At 50.9% G+C, this 24,443-nt stretch overlaps 1 protein-coding gene across 1 annotated transcript; it reads left to right on the top strand.

The window, feature by feature from the left end:
• The first annotated feature begins 1,201 nt into the window (after positions 1–1,201).
• On the top strand, positions 1,202–19,140 carry RUFY4 (RUN and FYVE domain containing 4). The gene is made up of 11 exons (XM_004674805.2): positions 1,202–1,247; positions 1,363–1,469; positions 2,897–3,022; positions 3,335–3,441; positions 3,724–3,867; positions 4,259–4,328; positions 5,483–6,118; positions 6,953–7,059; positions 12,834–12,980; positions 17,861–17,971; positions 18,479–19,140. Exons 1-11 carry the CDS (start codon positions 1,202–1,204, stop codon positions 18,579–18,581), a joined length of 1,704 nt encoding a protein of 567 aa, XP_004674862.1. The 3' UTR covers positions 18,582–19,140.
• The last annotated feature ends 5,303 nt before the right edge of the window (positions 19,141–24,443 follow it).

Below are 24,443 nucleotides of genomic sequence, written 5' to 3'. Positions count from 1 at the left end.
CACAGTCACAAGTGACCAGCTCAAGCAGCCGTGCCTGCTCTTCCAGCAGTGGCCAGGTCTTCCAGGTGAGTAGCCAGGGGGTGGGAGGTGGGGGCCCTGAGGTTGTAGGTGGCTGGAGAAAGGGATGGGCGCTAAGAGTGAGGGGCAGATGGATCCCGGATAGACATAAAAGAGAAGAAGAGGTAAGATTAGATATTGGTGAATTTCATAGACTGTGGGGTGGAGGGGCACAGAGACCCTCAGTCCAGCACCTGGTCTACAAATAGGAAAACTGAGGTTCAACGAAGGCAAATGACATGCCCAAGGTCACATGGTAGGTCTAAAGCAGAGCCAGAGTGGAAATCCCAGTCCCTTGGCTCCCAGCTTGGGGTTCCTTGAAGGCCAGCCCCACTCCATTCCCTTCCCCACCACCATATTTCACAGTGTCTTTGCCCCCACCTACTCCCAAATGCCACCAGCCATGGCCTGGGGGACAGGACACCTCTCAGACTAAGCCCACTGGCCCCTGGACACCACAACATTCCTCTCCGGACCCCAAGACAAAGGTTCCCCCCGGGAGAGTGGCTGGAGTAAAGGCAGGTTCCCTGATCCCTCTGCCCTCTAGCATTCTGGCCCAGGCCAATTCTGGGGCTTCCCTCTCTTCCAAAGACACACATTTTCCAATCAGCTGGGCCCAGGAAAGGATGAATGTGTGTCTCATGGAGGCTGACTGCACAGCCAGGCTCCATTCGGGGACAGGGGTGACTTCCCTCAGCCCAGGCCCACATGCACAGTCAGAGAGGCTTACATCCATTAGGGCTGAGAGCACGGCCCTGTGGGCACAGTTCTGGTTTCACCACTGTAGCTTTGTGACATTGAGTGGAAGTTACCACCTCCGAACCTTTGGCCTTGTATAATGTGAAGCTGACATCCTCCTTTGTTCTTATGGGGACTGGATGAATCAAGGATGTTCAGATACAGAGCACAGTAGGGTCCTGGCTCCAAAAAGTGGGGTCCATGCCTTTTTTCCACACTGGCTTGCAAGAAACAATTGGGGTTTCCTCCTGCCAGTTAACTCACTGAGTGACCCGACATGTCCCAGTCTTCCCCTGGGCTCTGATTCCTTCATTCACAGAAGGAGACAATTGGGACACTGCACCCAGAATGTCCCTCTTGGCCTGACTGTCTGAGATACAAGGAATCACATCACTCTGAAATAGCCATGGCAGAAGAGGGAGCCGCCCTCAAGGTCATCAGGGACCTGAAAGGTGAGTGTGCCCTGGGAGATTTCCTGGGACTGGATTGGGGAGGACTGAGGGGTCTTGGGAGCCTCTTCCCGAGAGCCTCACTGGCTGGTGTCTGTGTCTGCCATCTTCCCCGTAGCTGCCATCTCTGCTGTCCTCCTGGGATACAGGGGTGGCCAGCAGGCCGTGACAGATGCCAGCGCTGAGCTGCACAGCCTCTGTGGCTGCCTGGAGTGGCTGCTGCAGGTGGGACCCTCTCCCCAGCCCCTCTTCTTTCTTCCTTCCTCTCCTCCCCTCCTCTGCCGTCTCTCAGGCTTAGGGAACCAGGACATTTCTAGATTTTGAGGGAGGAGCCACTGACCCCTTTGTTACCATGCACAACCTCATCTCTCTGTCAGTCCCTCAGACTCTTGGAGGCTGTCACTGCTGCCTGGGGGATGAGATGGGACAAGGCTGACGAGGGTGCATAGTGCTGGGGGCAGCCTCCTGTTCTGAAAACTGAAGTTTGAGAGGCAAAGAGCTGATCCTCTTTGCTGCTGATTAGAGCCCCAATCATCACTATCTAGAGCTTTTTTGAGCACTTACTATATGCTAAGCTGAGCCCATTATCTTCCCTACCTAGGGCTGCGCTGAACAGCCTGCCCACCTCTGAATACACATAGACTTCCTATTTCTCTGTGTAGGTGATATTTGTGTATGTGGTGTGTGTGCAGTGTACATGGGTGACTCTCCTGCCACCCTGCCCTGTCTGCTGCACTCGGATCACACTGGTCTCCTTGAGCTTCCTAAATCACATGGAAATGCGCCTGCCCCAGGGCCTTTGCACTTGCTATTCCTGCTGCCTGGATTGCACTGGCCCCAGAAATTCAGATGGAATATTTTCTCATTTCCTTCAGATCTGAAATTGAATAGCACCTCTTTAATGAGGCTTTCTCTAGCTAACCTAATCTAATTCTTTCTTTTAAAAAGATTTATTCTATTTATTTATGCATACAAGAGCTGGGAGGTAGGTTAGAGGTGTGGTGGGGGCAGGGGTGAGGGGGTTCACCAGAGACAGAGTGGGGAGCAGACAGGCGGATCTACGAAATACACCACCGAGGGGAGCAGTGGACGAGACAGGAGAGGTCAGCTGTGCCCTGTGGATCAGCTCCTTGGCCGGGGATTGAACGTGTGCTCAGTGGCTACAGATTACTAGTGCTGAGACTTAACCCTTTGTGCCACCAGGGAGCCCCCTAATTCTTTATCAGAGACATTAAATCACACACATACCAGTTTCTATTACTGTTTCTGGCCTTATTTCTTCTCCTTAGCAGCAGACACTATATAACATATTATGCTGCGTGTGTTTAGCTTATGTATTGTTTGCTTCCTCTACGAGGATGCAAACACCAGAGTTTATACCTGAGGTCATTTTGTTCATTGCTGGAACCCCTGGGCTTAGAACAGAGCCTAGCACACATTAACTGTTCATTAGTATTTCATGAATGAATGAGAACATGGGGAGCTCAGAGAGGTGAAGCAGTTTGCGACTGGTCACACAGAACCAGATTGGTGGTCAGTCTGTCTGCACGAGCCCTTTCCCCCGTATCCTGTGCCTCCTGGGCATGCTGGCACACAAGGTAAGCCCTAGGAGCAAGCATGTCTTCACTCTCTTTCCCTGATCTTGCTCCCAGTTTGACCAGAAAGAGCAGAAGAGTTTCCTAAAACCTCACAAGCACTACTGGGACTTCATCTGCACTGCCCTGCGGCGGCAGCGGGGAGACACGGAGTCCACCCGCTTTGTTCACTCACTGGTCAAGGTATCCAGAGCCAAGTGGCAGGGAGGGGCCTCAGGCCGGTGGGGCCCTGCCACCAGGCACCCTTGAAGGGCCAACTTGGGGCAGAAAGGAGAGGACACAGTTCTGCCCAACCCATTCTCACCCATCCCTGCCCCACTGCCAGACCTCCCATCACCCATGAACCCTGTGCTCAGCTCCCCCCAGCCACCCTTTCTCAGAGCCTGAAACTCCATGACACCCTCTCTCGGCACCCGCTGGCTCCCACCCGTTCTCTCTGTGCACTGGCTGAGTTTCCTCTGTCCTGACCCTGGCTATGCCCGGCGCGCTCTGCAGCTGAAGACCCCGCTGGGAAGAGGCCGAGCCTTCATCCGCTTCTGCCTTGCCCACGGGCAGCTGGCTGAGTCCCTGCAGCTCTGCCTCCTGGACCCCACATTCACCAGGTGGCTGGCACAGCTCCAGACCCTCTGGCCCACGGACCCTCCTTCGTGAAAGATTCCCCCCGGGCTGCACGGCTGAATGTCAGAGATGGCTAAAATGAGTCAGGCAGGGAAGTCAAAAGGGAAGGGCAGAGGGTGCTGGGTGTGGCCTGATGCTCCTCCTCCCAGAGGGCCTCATCGGCCTGGGGAAGTGCTATGGTGGGGAGGGGAGGGGGGTGCCCTGAGGCCAGGGTGGCCAGCAGCTCCAGGGCCAATGACCAAGGGTTCTGATCACTGTTAACGTAGGGAGTGGTATGGCCCCCGGAGCCCTCTGGTGTGCCCCCAGCTCCAGGAGGACCTCCTGGCGTCCCTCTACGCGCTCAATGAGGTGCCCTTCGACTTAGACCTGCAGCGTCCTGACCTGGATGGGGCCTGGCCCATGTTCTCAGAGTGAGTGGGTGTCGCGCAGAGGGAAGCCTGTCCTCCCTGGCTGATGACATCGTCATCCACCAGCCCAAGCGAGGCCATGCTCCCAGTCTCCCGCCCCAGTACACCTCGCTGCTGCATAAAATACACCCTCACTAAAGAGCTGTTGGCGCTTGGAGTGGAGAGTGGGTTCGAAGGATGAATGGATGGTGGGAGGTTGGATGGAGCATGTGGGTGGATGGAGGGTGGTGTGCCTGGGTGGGGGGAGGGGTGGAGGTGTGCAGAGGGAGATGGGCTGGAAGGTGGGAAGAATGGGAGCATGAGGGGGAGGATTGAGAAGATGGGACAGCCAGCATCCAGGGAGATGTAAATGCTGGAGAGAACCCCAGGGGTCCCCTACCCCTTTCATCTGCAGGTCCAGCTGCTGGTCCAGCCGGACACAGGGAAGAAGACCCCGAAAAATCACAGCTTCTTCCCCCCAAAAGGTGCTCTGCCTGACTTCATTCTGAGCTGCTTCTCCATTTCTCTTGGAACCTCCAGGTTAAGCAGTAACTGAGCCCTGCCCTAACGGGAGGACAGACAGACAGACAGACAGACAGACAGACAGACAGACAGACAGACAGACAGACAGACAGACAGGCCAACGTGTGGATCTGAGGACTGGGAAAGCGCAAAAGAAAGGCTGAATATTCCTAAGGTGGTGGGAGTGTCAGAGAAAGAAAGGGACACTTGTGCCTTCTGTGGGCGCTACTGGGGCGGAGGGAGGAGGAGGAGCTAGAGAAGGTGGCTGGAAGCGCAAGGAAAACAGAGCAGGGAACGACCCCTGCTGGACAGTTTGCAGATGCCTCACTTGTACTGAGGGAGTGCCGGAGTGCCAGAGCCAGATGGCCAGGTTAAAAGCCCAGCTCCTACTCTTTAGCCATGGTGAGTGGACGGGGCATTTGCCTTCCTCACGGGGTGGCGTGAGGATGCACAGTGTGTGTGGCACAGCGCGAGGCGGCCTGCTGTTTGTTCAGCCAGTGGTGGTGTGGTGTCAGGTCCACAGGCAGGCTTTGCAGCCCACGCCAGCCTCTGGGTGCCCAGGGCAGATACACCAAGGACTTGTCTCTGAGAGAAGGAGTGGCAAGTCTGGTTGGGAGACACCCTGAAGGAACACATTGCCCCACCACTTGTTAGGACTGACGCAGAGGAGCCTGGGCACACAGCAGGGGCTTCCTGGAAGAGGGATGTCTCTCCCTGTCAGTCAGTGCAAGTTTTCACCACAAGGCAAGTAGATGAGAAAAGTGAAACTCAAAGAAGTCAAGTTCAGGCCGAGGGATCAGCGGGAGAGGTGGGATTGAGGACCAATGCAGAAGATGGAGGGAGTGTGAAGAAGGGGGAAGGATGGGGCTAGAGGCGAGGTGGGAAAGGTCCTGGAGAAACACTGCTGTCCCTTGAACAGATCAAAGTAGGGCTGTTGGGTCACCAGGGTGTTCACATTCGGATTCCAGAGCCATCTCTAGACCTACTGAGTCGGTAATTCTACTGGGAGGGTCCGGAATCCACGTAGTAAATCCGTTGCTTGAGGGCTGTGGCCTCTCTGCCCCAGCTCAGTGAATTGGTGCTGAAAGGGGTGATGGTTCGGGGGGATTTTCTGCAGATCCTAACCACGCACGAAGGCTCCAAAAGAGCCCAGCCGAAGGAGACACACGCCAGCCAAGTTGACTGTCTGCAAGAGGCACCCAAGGGGGAGAGTTGGACTGGACCCCCCAGGTCCCAGCAACTCAAGCATCTTCCCTCCTTTTTGGAAAAGAAGAGAAAAGATCCCAGGAGCCTCGTATCTCCCCAGAACATGTGGGAACCAACGTGGAAGGAGCTTCAGCAAGACCCAGAGAAGGAAGACCCACAAACAGAGATCTTCGTGGAGAACTCAACAGCTAACATCCAGGTTCAGGATGGGACTCTGAAAGAGATGCTAGGGGCTGAGGCTGAGGGCAGAGGGGGTCTTCCTGGGGCAGAAGGGCAGAGAACAAGAGAGAACACTCATGAGAGGGAAGCAGATCGGGGTCGTGTCCAGAGGCTGCTGGTCCCCGGTCTCAGAGGCACCATGAAGGACACAATGTCAGGAAGCAGGCCAGAGCAGGAGGTGTCTAGCATTTCAGGGGAACACCAGGTCCTTCAGGGCCTACAAACAAAGGAAAGCTCTACCACAGAGAAGCCACAAGAACAAAAAGGAGAGACCAGTGTGGCCAGGAAGGGGGAACAGGAAGAGGTGGCCTTGCAGGATGTGGTCAAGGTGAGAACAGTGAGTTGCGCTCGGTACTTGTCTATTCTCTCTCCTCCAACTGGCTCACATGTGGGGGTCCTCAATGGTAGCCTGGGGGCCATTCTAACACACAGGCCAAATTTTACTGACCTGCACAAGATTATTATTTGAGGATGCCATTGAAAAGCTATGTATTCTTCAGCTCACCGCAGTCCCCACCCCTCCCTATTGCCTCGCACCAGACTCCTCAAGACTCTCTGCCTTACCTCTGTAGGCATTTAAGTTTGGGTACTCCAGCAGTTCTTCAGGTCATGTACTTGTTCTCAAGTTCCATCTTCCTCATGATGGACCTGTTTCTTCCCAATATCTAAATTCTACTATTGCTGATCCCACCCTACCACGCTTGTGCAGTCATGCACCCTAGAACATTGTGGTTAACATCAGGTTCCATATGTGACAGGGTTCCCAGTATTCTATGCCATCTAGCCTAAGTGCGAGGTAGGCCACACCATCTAAGTTTGTATAATTATACTCTATGATGTTTGCACAATAAAACCACCTAACAATTCATTTCTCTGAATGTGTCAGAGCCTTCTCTTAGAGGCGACCCTTCAAGATTACTTCCCAGCCTTTCTAGCCTCCTTCCCGGGCATGTCCCTGGAACTGATAACTTCTGTCCTTCAGGGAAGGATGCAAAGGTGGTCCCAGCCTCACCCAGGGCGCCCCGCTCCTAGCATTGCTCCCAGTCCTGCCAAATTTGTCTTTCAAGAGTGGATCTCAGGGATGTTTGTTGGGTCAGGTCTTAGGCTGGGGTTTCTGCCATCCTCCCCCAGCTTCCTTCTCCTCCTGCCCCCTTTCTCCCAGAGTCTCAGACTTGGGCTCCAGAAGGCCAGTGAACAGAGCCAGCACCAGGAGCAGCTGCTGAAGAAGCAGGAGAGGGAACTAAAAGCCCTGCAGGAGCAGCTCAGCAGGTAACCTTGGCAACCACCTGCAGGGAGGGGCCTGCAGCCAGGAGCCCCAAGGGGCAGGAGGCCTGGGCTCCGCTCCCTGGCTCCCGCTCTCCTTAGCAGTCACGCCACTAGCTTTCTTCTAGCACCTCCTGGGCACCAGGCCCGTGCTGGGCACACCTTCGGGATGCTGAGGCATGCAGGGCATTCCCACTCTCCAGGGGCTCCCCTTCAGCTCCCCTCTGCCAGCCCCTCCCCGACGGACCTCTCAAGTGGCCTCAGAAGGGGTCTACCCCCCTATGACTCCTGCCTCGCCATGGTTGCTCATTTCCGATGCCTCCTCCGAGCTCTCCTCTCTCTTCCCCGCCCACTCTGTCTCCTGCCTGCCACACTCCTGCCCTGCCCTCTTTCTGTCTCCCTCTCTCCCTCTGTTTGGCTCTCCTTTTCCTTTCTCTCTCTCTCTGCTGTCTCATTAACGGGCTCCTTCCTAGCTCCCTCCATTGTTCTGGGCGCTTCCTCAAACATCCTTACCAGAGAGGCCTCTGGGAACTCCCGCTTTTCAGATGAGACAACCAAGACTCAAAGTTGCTGCCCAAGCCGCCCAGCACCAGGGGCGTGAGCAGAGGGGACCACTAGCAGAGTGGACGAGCTCCAGACCTGGCCCTTAGCCAGGGCTTGGACACCGTCTCTCAGCCAGTATCTTCACCTCCCTTCACCACATTGACCTCAAGGCCCAAGGTTGCCTGGCTTTGTCTCTGCCTCCCCCCTCATCTCTCAGTGTCTCCGTCCATTTATTTTTCAGTTTCTCCTCAGAGATCTTCCTTGATCTGACAGGGCCTCTGCCTTGGTCTCTGGGCCACAGCTTGCCCACCATCCCCTGTTTCTCCTGTGTAGGCTGGCACCCACCCCTGAGCCAGAAGCCACCAGTGCCCCCACCTCCCCTCCACACCCTAGTGGAGTCTAGGAGCAGTGATTCAGACTGAATCACAGGGCAGGCTACTGACTGTCTGCCCAAGTGCCCAGGAACCCACCCAGAAAGGACCCTGGGGGCTCCTCCCACCAGATATATAGCTGGATCCAGTGGTTTAGCAAGCAAAGATTCACACGACAAAGGCCCCATATAAAGGCAAGGACCTTTCCCCTCTCAGGGCCCAAACAGGCTGGGGGACTCCAGGGAGACACCAGTCCCACGATGCTCCCTGCAGCTGGGAGAGCCCCTGTCAGAGAGCCCTGTCCTGCCACTTGTCATCCTGACCATCATTCAGTCATCCCACAAGCCCTTAGGGTCCCCTTCAGTGCCTGGCCCACTCTGTGAGTCGGGCATACTCTAGAGCTGAATGCTAGCCCTTGTGGAACTTACATTCTAGTGGAGGAGGCAGTGGATAAATGTAATGAGCAAGTAAAATAGATAGAATGTCAGGTTGTGATCAATTCTAAGAAGAAAAACAATAAAGCAGGGAAGGGGGGGTGACTGTTAGCGATATTTAAGACACGGCGGCACAGCCAGGGAAGGCCGTCCTGAGCGAGGACCTGAAGGGATGGAGGAGTGAGTCATTTGGACATGTGGTAGAGGAATGTTCTGGAAACTGCAACAGCGAAGGCCCTAAGGTGGAAGGGGCATGGCAAGCTCTTGGGACATCAGGGGAGTGAAAGACAGAGAGGGTGGAGGGACAGGGTGGGCAGGTAATGGACACTGGCTCAGGGCGCATCTGGGAAGACCTGGACTCTGACTCAGGCTGAAGAGGGAACCACTGAGAGCCCCAAGCAAGGAGGGATATGGTGTGACCACTCTGATGTTAAAAATGTTCATTTGCTTTTTAAAAACCGACTCTCTGGTTTTCGGTGCATTCACAAAGCAGCACATTTCAGAAGATTGTTCCTCACTCATTTGCAGCACCGTCTCCTCCCAACCTCCCCAGCCCGAGGCAACTGCTAATGTACTTTCTGTCTGCATAGATTTGCCTGTGCTGGGCTGACCTACATTTTCATGGGCCTGTGCTCACTGCTCTAAGGAACGAAAGGGCGGGGAAGCAGGGAGACCAGACCACCCAGGAGGGAGCTGTGTGGAGAGGGCGACAGAGAAGCTGCTGCCTTCAGGAGAAGCTGTGAGGTCAGGCTCCCGGGGTGCAGAGACTGGGTCTGAGAGGAAAGCGGAGTCAGGAGTGACTCGATGCCCTGTGGACTGTCCAGCTGGAAAGCTGGAGTCGCCAAGGACCGTCTGCTGTGACAGAGCAGGCATGTGGGGAAAGTTCAGGAGTTGAGCTGGGAACACGTTACACTTGAGACACCTGTTAGACACTCATTGGAGCTACTGGGCGGGCCCTCGGGTGGAGTTCAGGAGACAGGCGTGGGCCGGGGCATCTAGGATGCAGACAGTGAGTAACAGCAGCTCCTGAGGCTGGGAGAATGCATTTCCTGCCCCCTGGACCCAGTAGGGGTCCAGATGTTGGGACCAACATCTTACTCCTGGGAAGGAAACATGGGCGTCAGGTTGGCGATGGGCACCTCACAGGTAGCGAGTACAAGTTCCCCGGGGCCCAGCAGTCAGCCGACAGCATTTATGGTGCCTCCACACCAGACATGAGCAGGGACAACTGCTTATGTCTGCTCTTACAGCCCTACAGACAGGCAACACTTCCTCAAACAGAAATATATGTCAGGCAGTCATTGGAGAGTCTTCTAGACTGAGAGTCAGGAAACAGGATTTCTTTGAGCAGACACCACAAGTATGGGAAAACTGGACCCGTCAAACAGAACTCATGAGGCGTGCTCCAGGTGGGGCAGTGAGTGCACCATCCTAGGCGAAGAGCGCTGGGAGATAAGCAGGCCAGAGTGGCGGGAACAGAGGGCGACTCTGGGACTCCAGGAGGCTCCAGCTGAGTCTCGAACAAAAGGAGAGTCTCAGGGTCCGACCTAGGTTTAAAAGGAGGACTCTGGCCGGTGTGGAGAGCCTGAGGGTGCAAGGTGCAGCCGGTGGGTCCCGAGCCAGGCTAGACAAGTCAGAGCTAACAGACTCTTCAGGCAGCAGGCCCAGAACAGACAGCAGGAGCTATGGAAACAGACTCAGCACTGAGCTCCGGGACACCGGGTACCCTCTTCCTGACCTTCTGCTGTGAGGCCCTGGGAATCTGGCCTTCCTTTTCTGGGTCTCGGGTCTCTGATTGCATAAGGAGATGGCTGACCTCTATAGCTCCTCCTTCCTGCCCAGGTGATCTGTGAGATCATCTCTCCTAGCAGACGGGTTTCCTCTGCCCTCAAGACAAGATGATTGGGAGAGTATAAGAAGGTGTCCTCAGATAGAGAATTGGGCAAACATCTCCCTCCTCCCATCCCATCACCGTGGGAGTTCAGCAGTGAACTCCTTCGAGGTGTGCCAAGGCCTCACACAATCGGTCCCCAGCTCCCACCTGCAGCCCCTCAGCAGCTGATACTGGTGATCAAGACCCTGTAGAGATGAAAGAGTGAGGAGGTAAAAAAGAGCTTAGTGTTCAACAGGCCTGTGTCTAGATTTCTGTCCCCCACCCCACCCCTGTTCACCAAGCTGTGTGATCCCAGGCAAGTATCACTCCCTCTCTGAAGTTCTATTTTCATTCCTGTCATATGCTGATTATACCGCTTGCCCCATAACTTTGCAAAAATGTAAACGAAGCAAGCGACAGGCACATAGTAGGTGCTCAATAGATTGCAAGTGCAGTCACATCCCCTCCTGCCCCAGGAGTGTCTGTCACCCTCTACTGAAAATACGTCAGAGGCTTCCCACAGTGCTGGAGGTCAGGTCCCCTCTACCAGGTGCCTCAGAGGGACCCACCAACCCCTGCCTAGGGTCCCCCACCCTTGCCCTACGTGGTGTCCCAGCCTCACCACGCTCTTTGTGCCCCTCACAGGAGCAGGCTCTTTTCAATCCATAAACCTTTGCCTGAGACCTTCGCTCCTCTGCCTGGCTGATTTGACATCTTTGAGTTCTGCCTAGATGTCACTTTTTCGGCAAGTCTCAAGGAGAGGCTCTGCCTTAGCCCCGTATTTATCCCTGCTATATATTGAGTTCTGTTTTGTGTGTGTGTGTGTGTGTGTGTGTGTGTGTGTTTAAACTATTGTATTGATCTGAGTCTGGTTTAGAACACTATCCTGAAAACGCCACGAGTTCCACCGGGAGCTGGGTCGTCACCCCTCTGTGCCTGGCACTTAACACAGCCACTGGCATACAGTAGGTGCTTAATAAATGTTCCTTCTCACCACAAAGCCCCCTGCTGTCAGGTCCTATCAGGGCCTGTGCTGACTACACCAGAGGCCCTGGAATCTCCAGGCAAGGAAACAAGCTCAGGAAAACAAAGTCAGTGATGAATACTCAAGGAAGCTGAAGACTAGAATGTTCATGAGAAGTCAAATGCTAGCCCCAGTCCAGCCTGAGCAGCAGAACCTTCTTGTTTTCAGGCTGCAGGAACTGCCCCTACTTGAATGTCAGTGGCTACCTGCTGTCAGTTTGATTCCATGGACCTCCCGAAACTCCTCCCCACAGCAAAGCCATGGTGGCATCTTAAAAAAGAATAGGTCGACCAGTTGCCAGGCCTCTGGCAGCCTCTTCCTCTTCCACACAGGGTGGTAAGCACAGCATGCACACTGACCCAGGTCACAGGTCACAGGCAGCACAATATCCACCGTCACAGTGACCCGCGCCTGAGCGACAGAGTGAGACACTGACCCTGCACTGGGGGCCCTCCCTTCCAGTCCATTTCTTGGAAGCTTCTAGGAAGCCACTAAAGAAGAAAAAAAAAGCAAGAACAGAGCTGAGGAGATTCCAGGCCCCAAGCAGAAATTTAAGAAAGCCAGATGTTTAGTATTAATTCTTTTAACTGAAAAGACCATGTAACATGCTTTTCCAAACTATTGCCCCAAACCATACACCACTCACCCTCCCCCCAACACCTCGATTGTCTTCAACTGGGCACAGCCCAGCCAGCCTGAGTTCCCAGACACCTTCCCTCCAGAGAACCGCCACCAAGCCTTTCAGGAAAACCACATTTGGAAAAAAAGGAAATATTTAAGAAGAAAAATGAAATGTTAAGAAGAGAAGGATGAGTGTTGGCTCATCTCCTCTGAAAGAAACATGAAGCTAGACCCTGTTTTCACCTCTTTGAACTGTTTGTGAGGAGTCAGCCTATAGGTGTCAGACTACCCACAAGTTTCCGTGTGATGTGTGGTATGGTGCGTGTGGTCTGGGTGGTGGGTTATAAGTGTGTGTGATGTGTCATGAATGTGTTATGTGTTACAAGTGTGTGTGGTGTGGGTGGTATGTATTGCGTGCATGCCTGTGGTATGTACACTTGGGTGTGTGCTGTTATGAGAGTGTTACACTGTAACACTGTAAGTGGTTTATGTGTGTGATTTGTGTTGTGTGTATTGTGTTGTGTTTGCGGTGTGTGTGTTTATATATATGTAGTGTATATTGTGTGTTGTGTTGTGTATGCAACACACATATGTGGCGTGTGAGGTGTGAGTGACATGTGTTCTGGTGTGTGTGTGCAATATGTGTGCAGTGTTGCACATATCTGTGTGTGTCTTGTGTGTTGCATTGTAAGGAGTATGTGTGGTGGGATGCAGTCATGCATGTGGTATGTACATGTGATTGTGTGTGTGTGTGTGTGTGTGTGTGTGTGTGAGAGAGAGAGCTCATGTACTTAAGCTGCAGGAAGCACAGCCACCTTCCCCCTGAAGGCTCCTTGTCAGGCCGAAGCCCAGCCTTGTTCAGCCACAAGTTCTTTTCCTTCCCCCCCTCAGAATTTAGTCTTTCCTGTGCGCAGGTGTCAGGAAGAGAGGGCCCAGCTGCAGGCAGAACTGGAGCAGAAGCAACAGGTGGCTGAGCGGAGAGACGCCATGTATGCGGAGGAGCTTGGAGGGCAGCAGGACCTGATCCACGCTCTGAAGAGGCGGGTGCTGGAGCTGACTCAGTAAGAGCTGGGACAGTGGGGTGGGGCTGTGGAAGGGGGACGATAGGGATGGAGAGGCTGGGGAATGGAAATCCTACTCCACGAACGCCACCCAACAGTGTTCTGAGCCTTTTTATATATGCTAACTCTACCTGCTTTTAGACACCTCTGCTATTATCTCCATTTTATTGATGAGGACATTGAGGGTCAGAGAGGCTGACTTGGCCACCAAAGCATATAAATTGCGTAGAGTCCTCTGATGCTAATCCCTCCACTTCAACCCACCCCACAAACACACACCCCACTGAGGCTAAGAGACAGGACAGGAGCCCATGGGTTCAGAAGGATTAGAAAACCAGGGGCTCCTCCTTGATACCTACAGGGGTGTCCTGCCTGCCTTCTAGACGTCTTCAGGCCATGGGCTCTGCCCTCCCGTTCCAGGTCAGCTGTCCTAGGTCCCAGAGACAGAGCTCCCTGGGATCAATTCCAGACCACTGAGCTCACAAGGGATGGAGAGGAGGTATAAAGCCTTGTGTCTGCCCTTCACCTAGTGGGGAGAAAATTCACATTTACATTACCCTTTATCTAGTTCAGGAAGCGATCACTGCGCCCTAGGGCCCAATGCAAACAGAAGGTTGCTGCATGGTCTCTGGATCTAAAACCTCTTGCACAAAATGCAAGTGATATTGAAGATAAGAAAAAGAAGGAATCAACTTGGAATAAACAAAGGATCAAGGAATGATCTCTGAGGAACTGTCAACTGGAAGGAAGAGAAATTAAAAAGTAGCTGTATATCTCAAAAGAGAATTTGAGGTAGCTAATAATAAAAGAGATATATATATATATATATATATACACATATACAAATATATATATATACACACACACACACAGAGAGAGACATAGTTGAGTGTGTGTGTGTGTGTGTGTGTGTGTTTCCATGTGATTCTAAAGGAAAAATAGAAAATTTAATAGAAGGCAAAAGTATATATGTTCCCAAAATTTTAGGATTAGGGTTAGGGTTAAAACTGAGCACTGAGCATCTCAGCAGCAGGAACAAAATGTGAAAAGTTGTCTAAATGTTATTGTCTATACACAGGATATATGCCAGTTCTTCACAAGAGACAAATATTTTCTCTAGTGCTAAAGAAATTATTCACAAACCCCCAAACTACATAATATATTGTCCCTTGCAGAAGCATCATAGAAGATATGACCATAAAGGGGAGGAGGGTGTGGGGGGAAGAAGGAAGAAGAGGGGAAGAAAGGAGAGAGGGAAAGAGAGAGGGAGAGGAGGGAAGGAAGGAAGGAAATAAGCCATGGAAGATGCTTTCAGTCAAGATGCTGTAGACCAACTATTTAGCATCCATCTTCCCTCCTGAGAGCGCACTAAAATTATTGTAATAATAATAATTATTATAAAACTCACAACAGAGATACAGGTGGAAAAGCCAGGCACAAATGAGAGCTTTCAGCTCATTTACAGAAGCCAGAAATGCATGAAAAAGTAGATACTGGATTTAGCCCGACTTAGAACTTTAGAGAAGCCAGAACCCAGAGATGCCAGGAATGCAGATGACAGAGAGAGATGAGGTACAGAAATCAGGAAAACTGAATGACAAACTCATCACAGAGAGCAGAGTGGAGCCCTGGCTTCCTGTCTGCCTCTCAAGCTGCCAAACACCTGGCAATCAGAGTCCTAAGCCCCAGTCAAGCAGGCAAAAGATCCTTTTCAGAAGAAATGTAGTTGCCCCAAGTAAAAGAAGAGTGCTTTTTGATGTTGAGAGTCTGGTGTGTAGATAACTCCTGCCCAGTTCCTCCAATAAAAGCTGGCCACTCTATCCAGTGCCAGAGTGTGTGCCAGTGTAGGCCAAAGGGATGAGGTAAGGGGTGAGAGGATTCAGCAGAGAGAGTGGGGAGCAGAACAGGTGGATCTACTGAAATCCACTGCTGAGGGGAGCAGCCAGTAAGACAGGAGAGGTCTGCTGCTACACCATGTGGGTCACCTCTTGGCTGGGGATTGACTTCATGCCACAGTGGTTGGTGATAGCTTCATAGTGCTGAGACACTTTTTAACCCCTGCGCTGCCAGGGAGTCCTTAAACTTATTCTGAAGTTAATAAAAGTTCAATACAATGAAAACTTCCCTTCCTCAGTCACACCAGCCACATGTGAAGTGCTCGATCACTACACATTGGAAAGGGTAAACAAAACATTTCCATATTCATAGAAAGTTCTATGGGTTCTATTCTATACTTAAATATTGTTTAGTAGGGAACATTTAGTTGTGCTCTATCATTATAATGGTCTGCTACGATTTACCTTTAGATTAATTCAAATATTGAAAAAAAATCAATGAATGGTATTTACATTATTAGGCAATACATAAATATATTGGTTAACCAGAGGCAAACTGATGAATCTCAGAAGAATCATGTTGAGTGAAGAAATCAGACAGGGAAATAATTTGGAAATTATTTGTTCTCCAGGACTTTCTAATTCCTTTCTTTGCCCCTTGCATGATTTGCCTGTTGTTCATACTAATTTTTGCCCTCCCCGCTCCAGTTCTCCATCACATCAGGTATTGTACTGATTTTCCTTCTCCTTAAGAGAATTTTCTCCTGGGCCTTTGGTAAGTTCTGCTGCAATGGAGACTCCTTTCTGGGCCGCTGCCTATCCCCCTGCTCCCCATCCCGGCCCCTCCACCCCCACCCCACTTATCTTGGGAATTCCCTTGTGGTCTGCCTTAGCTAGAGCTACTGTTTCCTGAATCCCACATCTTCTTTCTCGGCTTACTTCCTAGTTTTCTGGAGCACATCCTTAACTAACTTCCAAAAAAAGACTGTGTGGGAGGTGAATATTTTGTGACCTCTTTATCTGGAAGATGTCTTTCCTGTATCACCTCCTCAATTGTTTGGTAATATGGCTGTACATAACATTCTAGGACAAAAGCCAGATTTTCTCAGAACTTGACAGTATTTCACCATTGATTCATAACAACTGTTACTTCCTCTTTCATAAGTGACCCATCTTTTAGGGTACTTGTCTTTGTTTTTTTGAAAATTCACGATGATGTATCTCAGTGTGGGTTTTTTCCTTTCATTTGTTTGTTGCTCACTCAGTGAGATCTTTAAATCTGAAGATCTCTGTTCATCAGAGCTGGGATAATCACTGCTGTCCTAACTTGGTAACCTCCCTTTTATTCTGTACGTTCCTCTTTCACCAGTTCTTGTACACATAAGTAATACAATAAATCTTTTTTTTTAATTCAGCATAAATTTAAATAGAAACAAGTGGCTAATTGCTACCATATTGGATGTTGCAAGAATAAATGTGAAGTTAAGGAGTGGAAGAAGGAGAAGTGTTGAAGAGAAAAAGTACCCATGGATTACAGAATGGGAGTTTTAGAAAACACTATCACTAGTTAATTGAATATGAGCATAAAAAGTAAGAAATGATAGTAAAATAAGCCAGAAAGAAAAAGAAAAATACCAGATCGTTTCACTCATAGCAGGAGTATAACGGACCAGGCGAGAAAATAATAATAATAATGATGAACAGCTATATACCAGAGACATTTCATGGGGGTGGAGTGGGAGATGGGATCAGAAACAGTGGGGGGAGGGAAATGCACGGGACTATGGTGATGGCACACGGGTGATTTGGTGAAGGGGAGCCCACGGGGATTACAACTGAGGTAGGAAAATGCACAAAATGATGTAAAAGTAAATGATTGTTATATTTTAAAGTAAGAAATGAATGTGTGAGCATATTCTGTAAATTTTTAGTATTAACCATAAAGGAACCAAAAATAGGGATAGTATGGCATAGAAAGGAAGGGGGAGGGTGGTAAGAAATAAACTAAGTCCTCTGCTATCCTGGGCAGGAGCTCAGCAGCAGGTGGTGTCTGTTGACAAGTCAAGAAGGAGAGCTGTGAGCCTAGTACTTAAACATGGAAATAGCACCAGTGAGTAGCAAGGAGAGGTTCGCCTCTGAGAGTGAGGAGTGCGGAGTGTGTCTGTTGCTCTTTTTTTTTTTTTTTTTTTTAAGTATCTTTCTAGTTCTGTTGCCTTTTGAGTAAACTCTTTCTTGCTACTTGATCTTAAAGCATACATATGTATCATTTTGCTTTAAAAGTTTGATCAAATATTCCTACACATCCTTTATAAATAAACAATAAAGATAGTGTAGCAGAAATACAGACATACAAAACTACAAGGCAGTTTGTACCAAGTGTCAAATAAAAAATAATAGACACTGGGCCCTCGCTGGTGGCGCAGCAAGTTGAATCGCAGCACTGAGAAGCTAAAGCCACTTCAGCGTGAGTTCGATCCCCGCCTGCCCCGGAGGTGACCACATGGCGCGGCAGACCTCTCCTGACCCGCCCGCTGCTCCCCTCAGCAGTGTACTTCCTTAATCTGCCTGTTCTGTTCCCCACTCTGTCTCTGGTGAATCCTCTCACCACCCCTGCACCTCTGGCCTGTACCCCAGTTCTGTATGCATAAATAAATAAATCTTTAGAAAAAAAAATAAAAGAAAGAGAGAATAGACACTGTAGACTTATAATCTCGAGAGCAAGAACCCCTGGGGTTCTGCAGATCGGGGGCACTCCTTGAAGGAATTGGGATGTGAACAGGAGCTTAAATAATGGGTCGAGGTTATGACGAGGGGTAGCTAGAGACTCACCAATCTCTTCCTCGTGACTCTAACTCTATTGTTCTTTGTCTTTCTGCATTTCTGTGTCCCTCCTGTCTCCCTGTATTTCTCTATACTGGTCTCTCTTGCTCTCTGTGTCTGTCTGTGTCACTGTCTGTCTCTGCATCGTTCCCTATTTTTCTCACACCCTGCATATTTTTCTCTATTTACTCATCTGTGTGCCCTCCCCACCTCCGTGTCTATCAGAGAGAAGGACCACCTGTGGCAGAAGGTCCGGCATCTCTCATCCGTGGCCCATGGACGCTGTATCTGCTGTAGCAAGATCTTCGGCCGGCTGTCTCGGCGGTACCCCTGCCGGTAATGGGACAGGCACAGCACGCTTCCTTGGGGACAGCCCAGCCCACAGCCCCCTGCCCCATGTGGGGACGGGCAGGCCACAGGAACTAGGTGCTTCTGAAGGCCACTTAAAGCTGGCCACTCATTTTGCCTAACACTTAGTGGAGATAAGGAGAGCAGTGGAACAGGGCCAGGCAAAGACTAGTCTCCTGGCAGAGGGACTATGTAGCATTTGGGGAATAGGCAGATGAGTGGGGTTCTCGCCTAAGAGATCTCTGTGTCAAGGGTGCTGTCCTCTTAGCTTCTTGGTGGCAGGACAAGCAGCAGGGGAGAGGAACATGGGCCATGGGGAGAACCTGCCACTTTGAGTTAGAGGGCACCAGGGCTGGGGCATCTGGACACTCTAGGCAATGGGAGGTCAAAGGCCATTCTGCTGGGAGGTGACAAACAGACCCGAAGATGATTGCTCCCCTCAACCTCTCACCTGTACACAGCACCTGATCCCCATGTCTCACCTCTGTTCCCCAGTCTGTGCGGAGGCCTGGTGTGCCATGCCTGCTCTGGGGGTTTCAAGAAGAGAGAGCACCTCTGCCCCACCTGCGCCCAGAAAGGGGACACTCAGGACATCTGAGGACCTGCCCAGGGCAGGCTGCCCTTGCCACCCCAGACCATCAGGCGTCTGGGCTTCTGGTCTGACCAGTCCTACTTTCTAGAAACTGGCCACCGAAAGTCAACAGCCCCATGTGGACAGGCTGGTATGAAGAATGGAAAGAGCAGGGCTGACGGCCACAAGGCAAGTTCCAGACCGCCCCCATGGCTCGTCAGCAGGCTGTGCCAGCAAAGGCCCCTCCCGGCTTTTTCTGCAGCACAAGGGAGTTGGCATCATCCTCTCTAAAATCTCTCCAGTCTGACCTTGACCAAGAATAAGACCCAGTGGCACAGGTGTGTCTCCCCCTGCAGCCCTGCCCACCACGCCTGGCCTTGGGGTCCTGAGATGCCTCCTATCTGGAATCCACTTCAGGTATCTGGCTTTATTGTATTTTGTTTTGAATAGATTTCTCCAGATCTATTACGATGAATAAGGAATCCATTGTACAAAGTGTATGATTTGATGAGTTTTGACTTCACTGTATACTCTTGAAACCATCTGTGTATTCAAAAGAATAAGCATCCGGGTCCTCCCTGGTGGTGCAACGGGTTAGGGTGCAGCACTGCAAGCTAGCCACAGCCACTTCAGCATGAATTCGAGCCCCGGAGGTGACCCACATGGCGCTGCAGACCTCCCCTATCTTGTCCATTGCTCCCCTCAGCAGTGCACTTTGTCGATCTGCCTGTTCTGCTCCCCACTCTGTCTCTGGTGAATCCTCTCACTGCCCCCAAACCTCTGGCCTGTACCCTGGTTCTGTGTGCATAAATAAATACAATCTTTTTGGAAAAAAAGAACATTTTTCAAGATCATGCTTAGCGAGATAAGCCAGAAGGAGAAAGAAAAATACCGGACGGTTTCACTCATAGCAGGAGTGTAATGGACCAGGCGAGAAAATAACAAGAATAATGAACAGCCATATACCAGAGACATTTTGTAGGGGTGGAGTGGGGAATGGGATCAAAAACAGGGTGGGGTGGGGTGGGGTGGGGAGAAAAGTGCACGGGATTATGGTGATGCCACATGGATGACTTGGTGATGGGAAACCCGCAGGGACTACAATTGAGATGGAAAAAAAAAAGTAAAATAAACTGTTATTAAAAAGAAAAAAAAAGAACATTTTTCAGACCCAACATTCCCACCTGCCCTTGGCAATCTGTCCCCCCTCTCCTCCTAGAATAACACTTGTCTGCTTTCCCTCACTGTAGTTACATTTTCTAGAGTTTCATGTCATAGGAATCACACCATAGACACTCTTTTTTGTTTGTCTTCTTTCACTCAACTTCATTCTTTTGAGATCCATCCATGGTGTTGCCTGTGTTAGTGGTTCCTGTTGAGGACGTGAGAGTGACCTGGCTTCAGCATTAGCCCCTCACTGATCACCAATGTGAACTTGGTTGATCTGGATGGCTGGTAGGTGTTCCCTTTTCCTTCATTGTTCCATGTGTGTCTCTCCTGAACCTACTTGACTGAAGAGGCTATCCTCCCTGGATAGAAATTCTTTAGTCAAGGTTATACAAGTAGCTGCACTTCCCAAGTTCTCAAAACCCATTTGTAGGAAATCACAGGGTAGTCAAGTTTCCAGGACTCCAGGGCTCCAGACACATCTAAATGAGGTGTGTGCCTTTCTAAAAATACAAAAGTTCTTTTTTCTTGTGGAGTGGTATTCCCTTGCATGGATATAGAACAGTTTATTTGCATAGGTATCTGTTGCCAGATATTGTACTTACGTTAGTTCCAATTTAAGGCTATTACAAATAAGTTTCCTGTAATATTTGTCTACAAGTCTTTGTGCAGACATGTTGTGACAGGAACTCAGTTGTTGCTTTGCAGCAGGAACACAGTGAGGGACACAGCAGTGGTGGAGCAGGTTCGCAAGCAAGACGCTGCTGCTTGACCAGAAGTTCTTGTGCCATTTACTGAAATCATATAGGCTAGTAAAAGCTGATCATGTAACAATGGTATGAGGAATTAAGTCTGGAGGGTGGGACAGAAATGGAGGACAAAGTTTAACAGGGACATCAAGAACCATTTGCATCAGCAAAGTATTTGATGTAATCACAGGCAGAGCTATCCCAAGACCACCATGAAGATAGTTACGTCATCAGGTCAACTGCGCCCTTGGTATCACTGGGCCTGGCTCGCCATGCGAGCTATACTTCGTAGGGAGTCAAGGAATGTTCTGCTTGATTTGTAGATAGAAAATAGGTCCCAGTTACCTACGTGTGGCCAACGAGGAGCCAGCTCATAGAGACGCACACAGACATAAACCTTTACCTCTCTTGGGTAAATACCAAGGAATGAAATGACTGTGGGTAGGTGTATGTTTAACTTTTAAGAAATTGCTAAATTACTCAAAGACATTTTCTTGTAGCCCCTCACCAATAGTGTGTGGCATCTCAGTTGCTCCCTAGGGCACTAGTTTGGGGGACAGTAGAGGAGACAGACATGGGTTTGGGCCCCTCTGTCCTTCCAACCACCATGGTGATACAATCCATCCCACTGCAGGGAGAGACTGGGTCCAAGTAAGGCTTCATGCAGCACTTGCTCAACCAGACGTGAGGAAAGTAGTGTCCTCTGGCCTCTTGAGAAGCCCTACAAAACCATGAGTCATTTACCAGGTGCTCTGTTGTGATGTTGCTGAAAATACTCTTTCGGAAGAGGCGTGCCCCATTCCGTGACAAGGCTATTTGCTGCTGTATTTGGGTTCGAAAGGTGACTCTGTGGCCCCAAACAGGCATGCATGTTACCCCTGTCCCCTCTGTCTCACTGGCCTGCCAGTAGTTGGGCAACCATGAGGCTCTTACCAAAGCCAGGGGACTGCCTCTTGGGGCCAGGGCCACCCAGAGTTGCAGCCCACTACCATGTCATGAAGCAAGAGTTTTGCAATAGCGGTTCCCTCCCTGGAGAGCTAGTGAGAACTTCTCCTTAGCAAAAGCAGTAATGGGGGGGGCAGGGAATGGAGGGAGTTGGGGGGGACAGGGTTGGAGCTCCCAGAGTAATCTGGACAACAGAATCATCCCTATCCCACCCTGAGGGCGGCAGGCTCTTCCTAGAAGCCAGACTTGCTTGTCCTTTTGTGAGGGTAGCATCCTTATTCTAGGAGAAGACATCGTATTCTAGTAGGACCTCCAGAATGGATGAGGAAGAGAGCTGTTGTCAAAGAGGAAGCAAGATGTTCCTGAACGAGAACTCATTAAAAGGAAATCAGGGGCCAGGAATGGGGGAACTTGATCTTCTGGCTTGTTTGGGAGGGAAAGGAGGGTAATGCTAAGGACCAACCTCTAGCTCAGCACTGCCCCCACCAAGCATGCCCACCAAGTCCAAGTGGAGAGCACCAAGGTGCACAGAAAAATCAGAAAAACATGTTAGACTTTGGGGACCCTCCTCCTACAAAGAGTTTCACAGAGGTCACCAGAGACCACCTGGACCCTGGCACTGGAGGGTGCCAGTCCTTCAGCCCTGGCTCCAGGGCACACCTCCAGCACAGCAGCGCCCAGGGGAGCACTTTGCAAATGTCCCCAAAAGACCTCCCCAACCCAGGAAGCCCTAGGCAGGGGTGAAGTCCCGCCTGTGTCCCCGGGGCTGAACCCGTGCCTCTGGGTTATCGTTATCATTAGTTTGTGCGCACAGGTGGGGCTGTCCTGGGGAAGCTGGGCAGCATAATTACTTTTTTCAAGAGATGTCACTCCGGGGCCTCCCTGGTCGTGCAGGGGTTAAGTCTGAGCCACCATGAAGCTATGGGCAGTCACTGCAGCACCAGTTCAATCCCTGGCCAGGGAGGTAACGTCCATGTTACAGAAGACCTCTGCTGTCTCACCTGCTGCTCCCCTCAGCAGTGTATATCAGTAAATCCACCTGTTCTGCTCCCCACTCTGTCTCTGGTGAATCCCCCCACCACTACCCCCAAACTGCACCTCTGACCTACACCCCAGCTCTTGTATGCATAAATAATCTTTAAAAAAAAAAAATAGATGCCAGGCCCTCCCTGGTGGTGCAGCGGGTAAAAGCACAGCACTAAGAAGTTAATGCCACTTCAGCATGAGTTTGATCCCCAGCCCTGGAGGTGACCCACATGGCGCGGCAGACCTCTCCTGACCTGCCTGCTACTCCCCTCAGCAGTGTACTTCATTGATCTGTCTATTCTGCTCCCTACTCTCTCTCTGGTGAATCCTTTCACTGCCCCTGTACCTCTGGCATATATCCCAGTTCTGTATGCATAAATAAATAAATCTTAAAAAAAAATAGATGTCACTCAGATGCTCCCCACACATCAGTGCTCAACAAAATGGTATTATGCTCCTGGATATGCCAACACTGTGACTGGCTTAGTTAGATATAGATATAGATATAGATATAGATTATAGGTATAGGTATAGGTATAGATATAGATATAGATATAGATATAGATATCTGCTTTCAAAAACTTCACAATGGAGAGGAAGAAGCTGCTAAACAGGTGATTACAAAACCCACAAATGAGGCTACAATGGAGGTAAGCCGGGGTGCAGAGGAACGCAGAGGGGATGGCGATCCGTGGAGGTGAGACTGGGTTGAACCAGAAAGCAATAGGGAGAGCTGACCAAACCAAGGAGCGAAGAACACGCCGAGGAAAAGGGGCATGCATACTGGACATGGGGGAACAGAAGAGTTCTTGGGGGGACTCTTGCAGGTGGTTCCTGATGGCTGGAGTTAGGGGCACAAAGGGGCTGGGGTCGGCGCTGAAATGAGGCTGGAGAATAAGCACACAGGCTGTGGTGCAGGGGACAGGCTATCCCGGAGTCTGACGCCACCTGGACGAGCGGGGGCCCTTGAAGAGTTGGAAGAGAAAAATCACTCAATGCGTAATTTAGCAAGATAATTCTGGAAACAGAGTGGAGGATGGACAGAGGGGAGAAAAGGCTGGGAGCAGACGTCACTTCGGGGAGTAGTCCTGGGGTAGTGGTGGTTGCCAGCAGTAATAGTAGCCATGGCAACTTACAGTGCTGAGCACCCTTCCAAGTGCTTTACAAAGACAGACTTCATCCACATGGCAGTCCTCTGCAGTAGTAGGTGTGCTCATGGCCCCCGCTCTGCAGATGATGGAGCTGAGACCCAGGGAGGGCGAATCCCTTGCCCAGGTCTACAGCCCCTTCGTGCCATCATGCGCTGGACACAGCCCGCTCCGGACGCTGCAGCTCTGGCCTGACCATTGCATGAGGTGAGAGAGAATGAAGTGTTGCTAACACTGTGGAGATGGTGAAGAGGAGCTTCACGATCAAGAGGGACAGAGAGGAGTCAGGCTCTGTGGAAAGGATGAGCAAGAAGCATGTAGGGACGTGCCCACGTCCAGCTTGGGGAGAGGAATGGCTGGAAGGACACTCAGAAGGAGAAGGTCAGGGCGTCCCATGAGCTGCAACCCCCCGAAGACCTTTGGAGGTCAGCGTGAGTGGGAGAGAAGCTGAACACTAGAGACATGGAAGACACTGGATCTGGTGGTGGTGGCGGAAGCCAAGGGGCCTGGACGCTGGCTGAGAGTGGGTGGGCAGAGAAGAGGCCTCGCTCAGGGACACTGTGGCAGCAGCTCCCTGTCCACCTTCCCCCCACGCTTTTAACACGACTTTCTCAGCAAGTAGAAAGTAAAATCGCAGTAAGCTTCATGCCGTGAAATACACAAGCAGACACTAAAACCATAAAGTCGCTGAGTAAGCAGATCTTCCTCTGCTTGTTTGTCATTGTCATTGCCTCTTTTGAATTTTTTCTTTTAAGATTTATTTATTTATGCTTACAGAACTGGGGTACAGGCCAGAGGTGTGGTGGGTGAGAGGATTCACCAGAGACAGAGTGGGGAGCAGAACAGGCAGATCA

The sequence above is a fragment of the Condylura cristata genome, unplaced genomic scaffold (genome assembly GCF_000260355.1).
Source record: "Condylura cristata isolate star-nosed mole 26May11 unplaced genomic scaffold, ConCri1.0 scaffold00002, whole genome shotgun sequence".
NCBI lineage: Eukaryota > Metazoa > Chordata > Mammalia > Eulipotyphla > Talpidae > Condylura > Condylura cristata.
Note: the sequence above shows the minus strand (reverse complement) of the source record. Positions and strands in the feature narration are given on the sequence as shown.

What these genes read in the sequence shown, in the direction of transcription:
- RUFY4 (XM_004674805.2), top strand. Translation starts at nt 1,202, where the DNA reads ATGGCAGAAGAGGGAGCCGCCCTCAAGGTCATCAGGGACCTGAAAG. An exon ending in CAGCTTCTTCCCCCCAAAAG is followed by an intron (nt 4,329 to 5,482) that starts GTGCTCTGCCTG and finishes GATTTTCTGCAG; the next exon opens with ATCCTAACCACGCACGAAGG. An exon ending in CCTTGCAGGATGTGGTCAAG is followed by an intron (nt 6,119 to 6,952) that starts GTGAGAACAGTG and finishes CCTTTCTCCCAG; the next exon opens with AGTCTCAGACTTGGGCTCCA.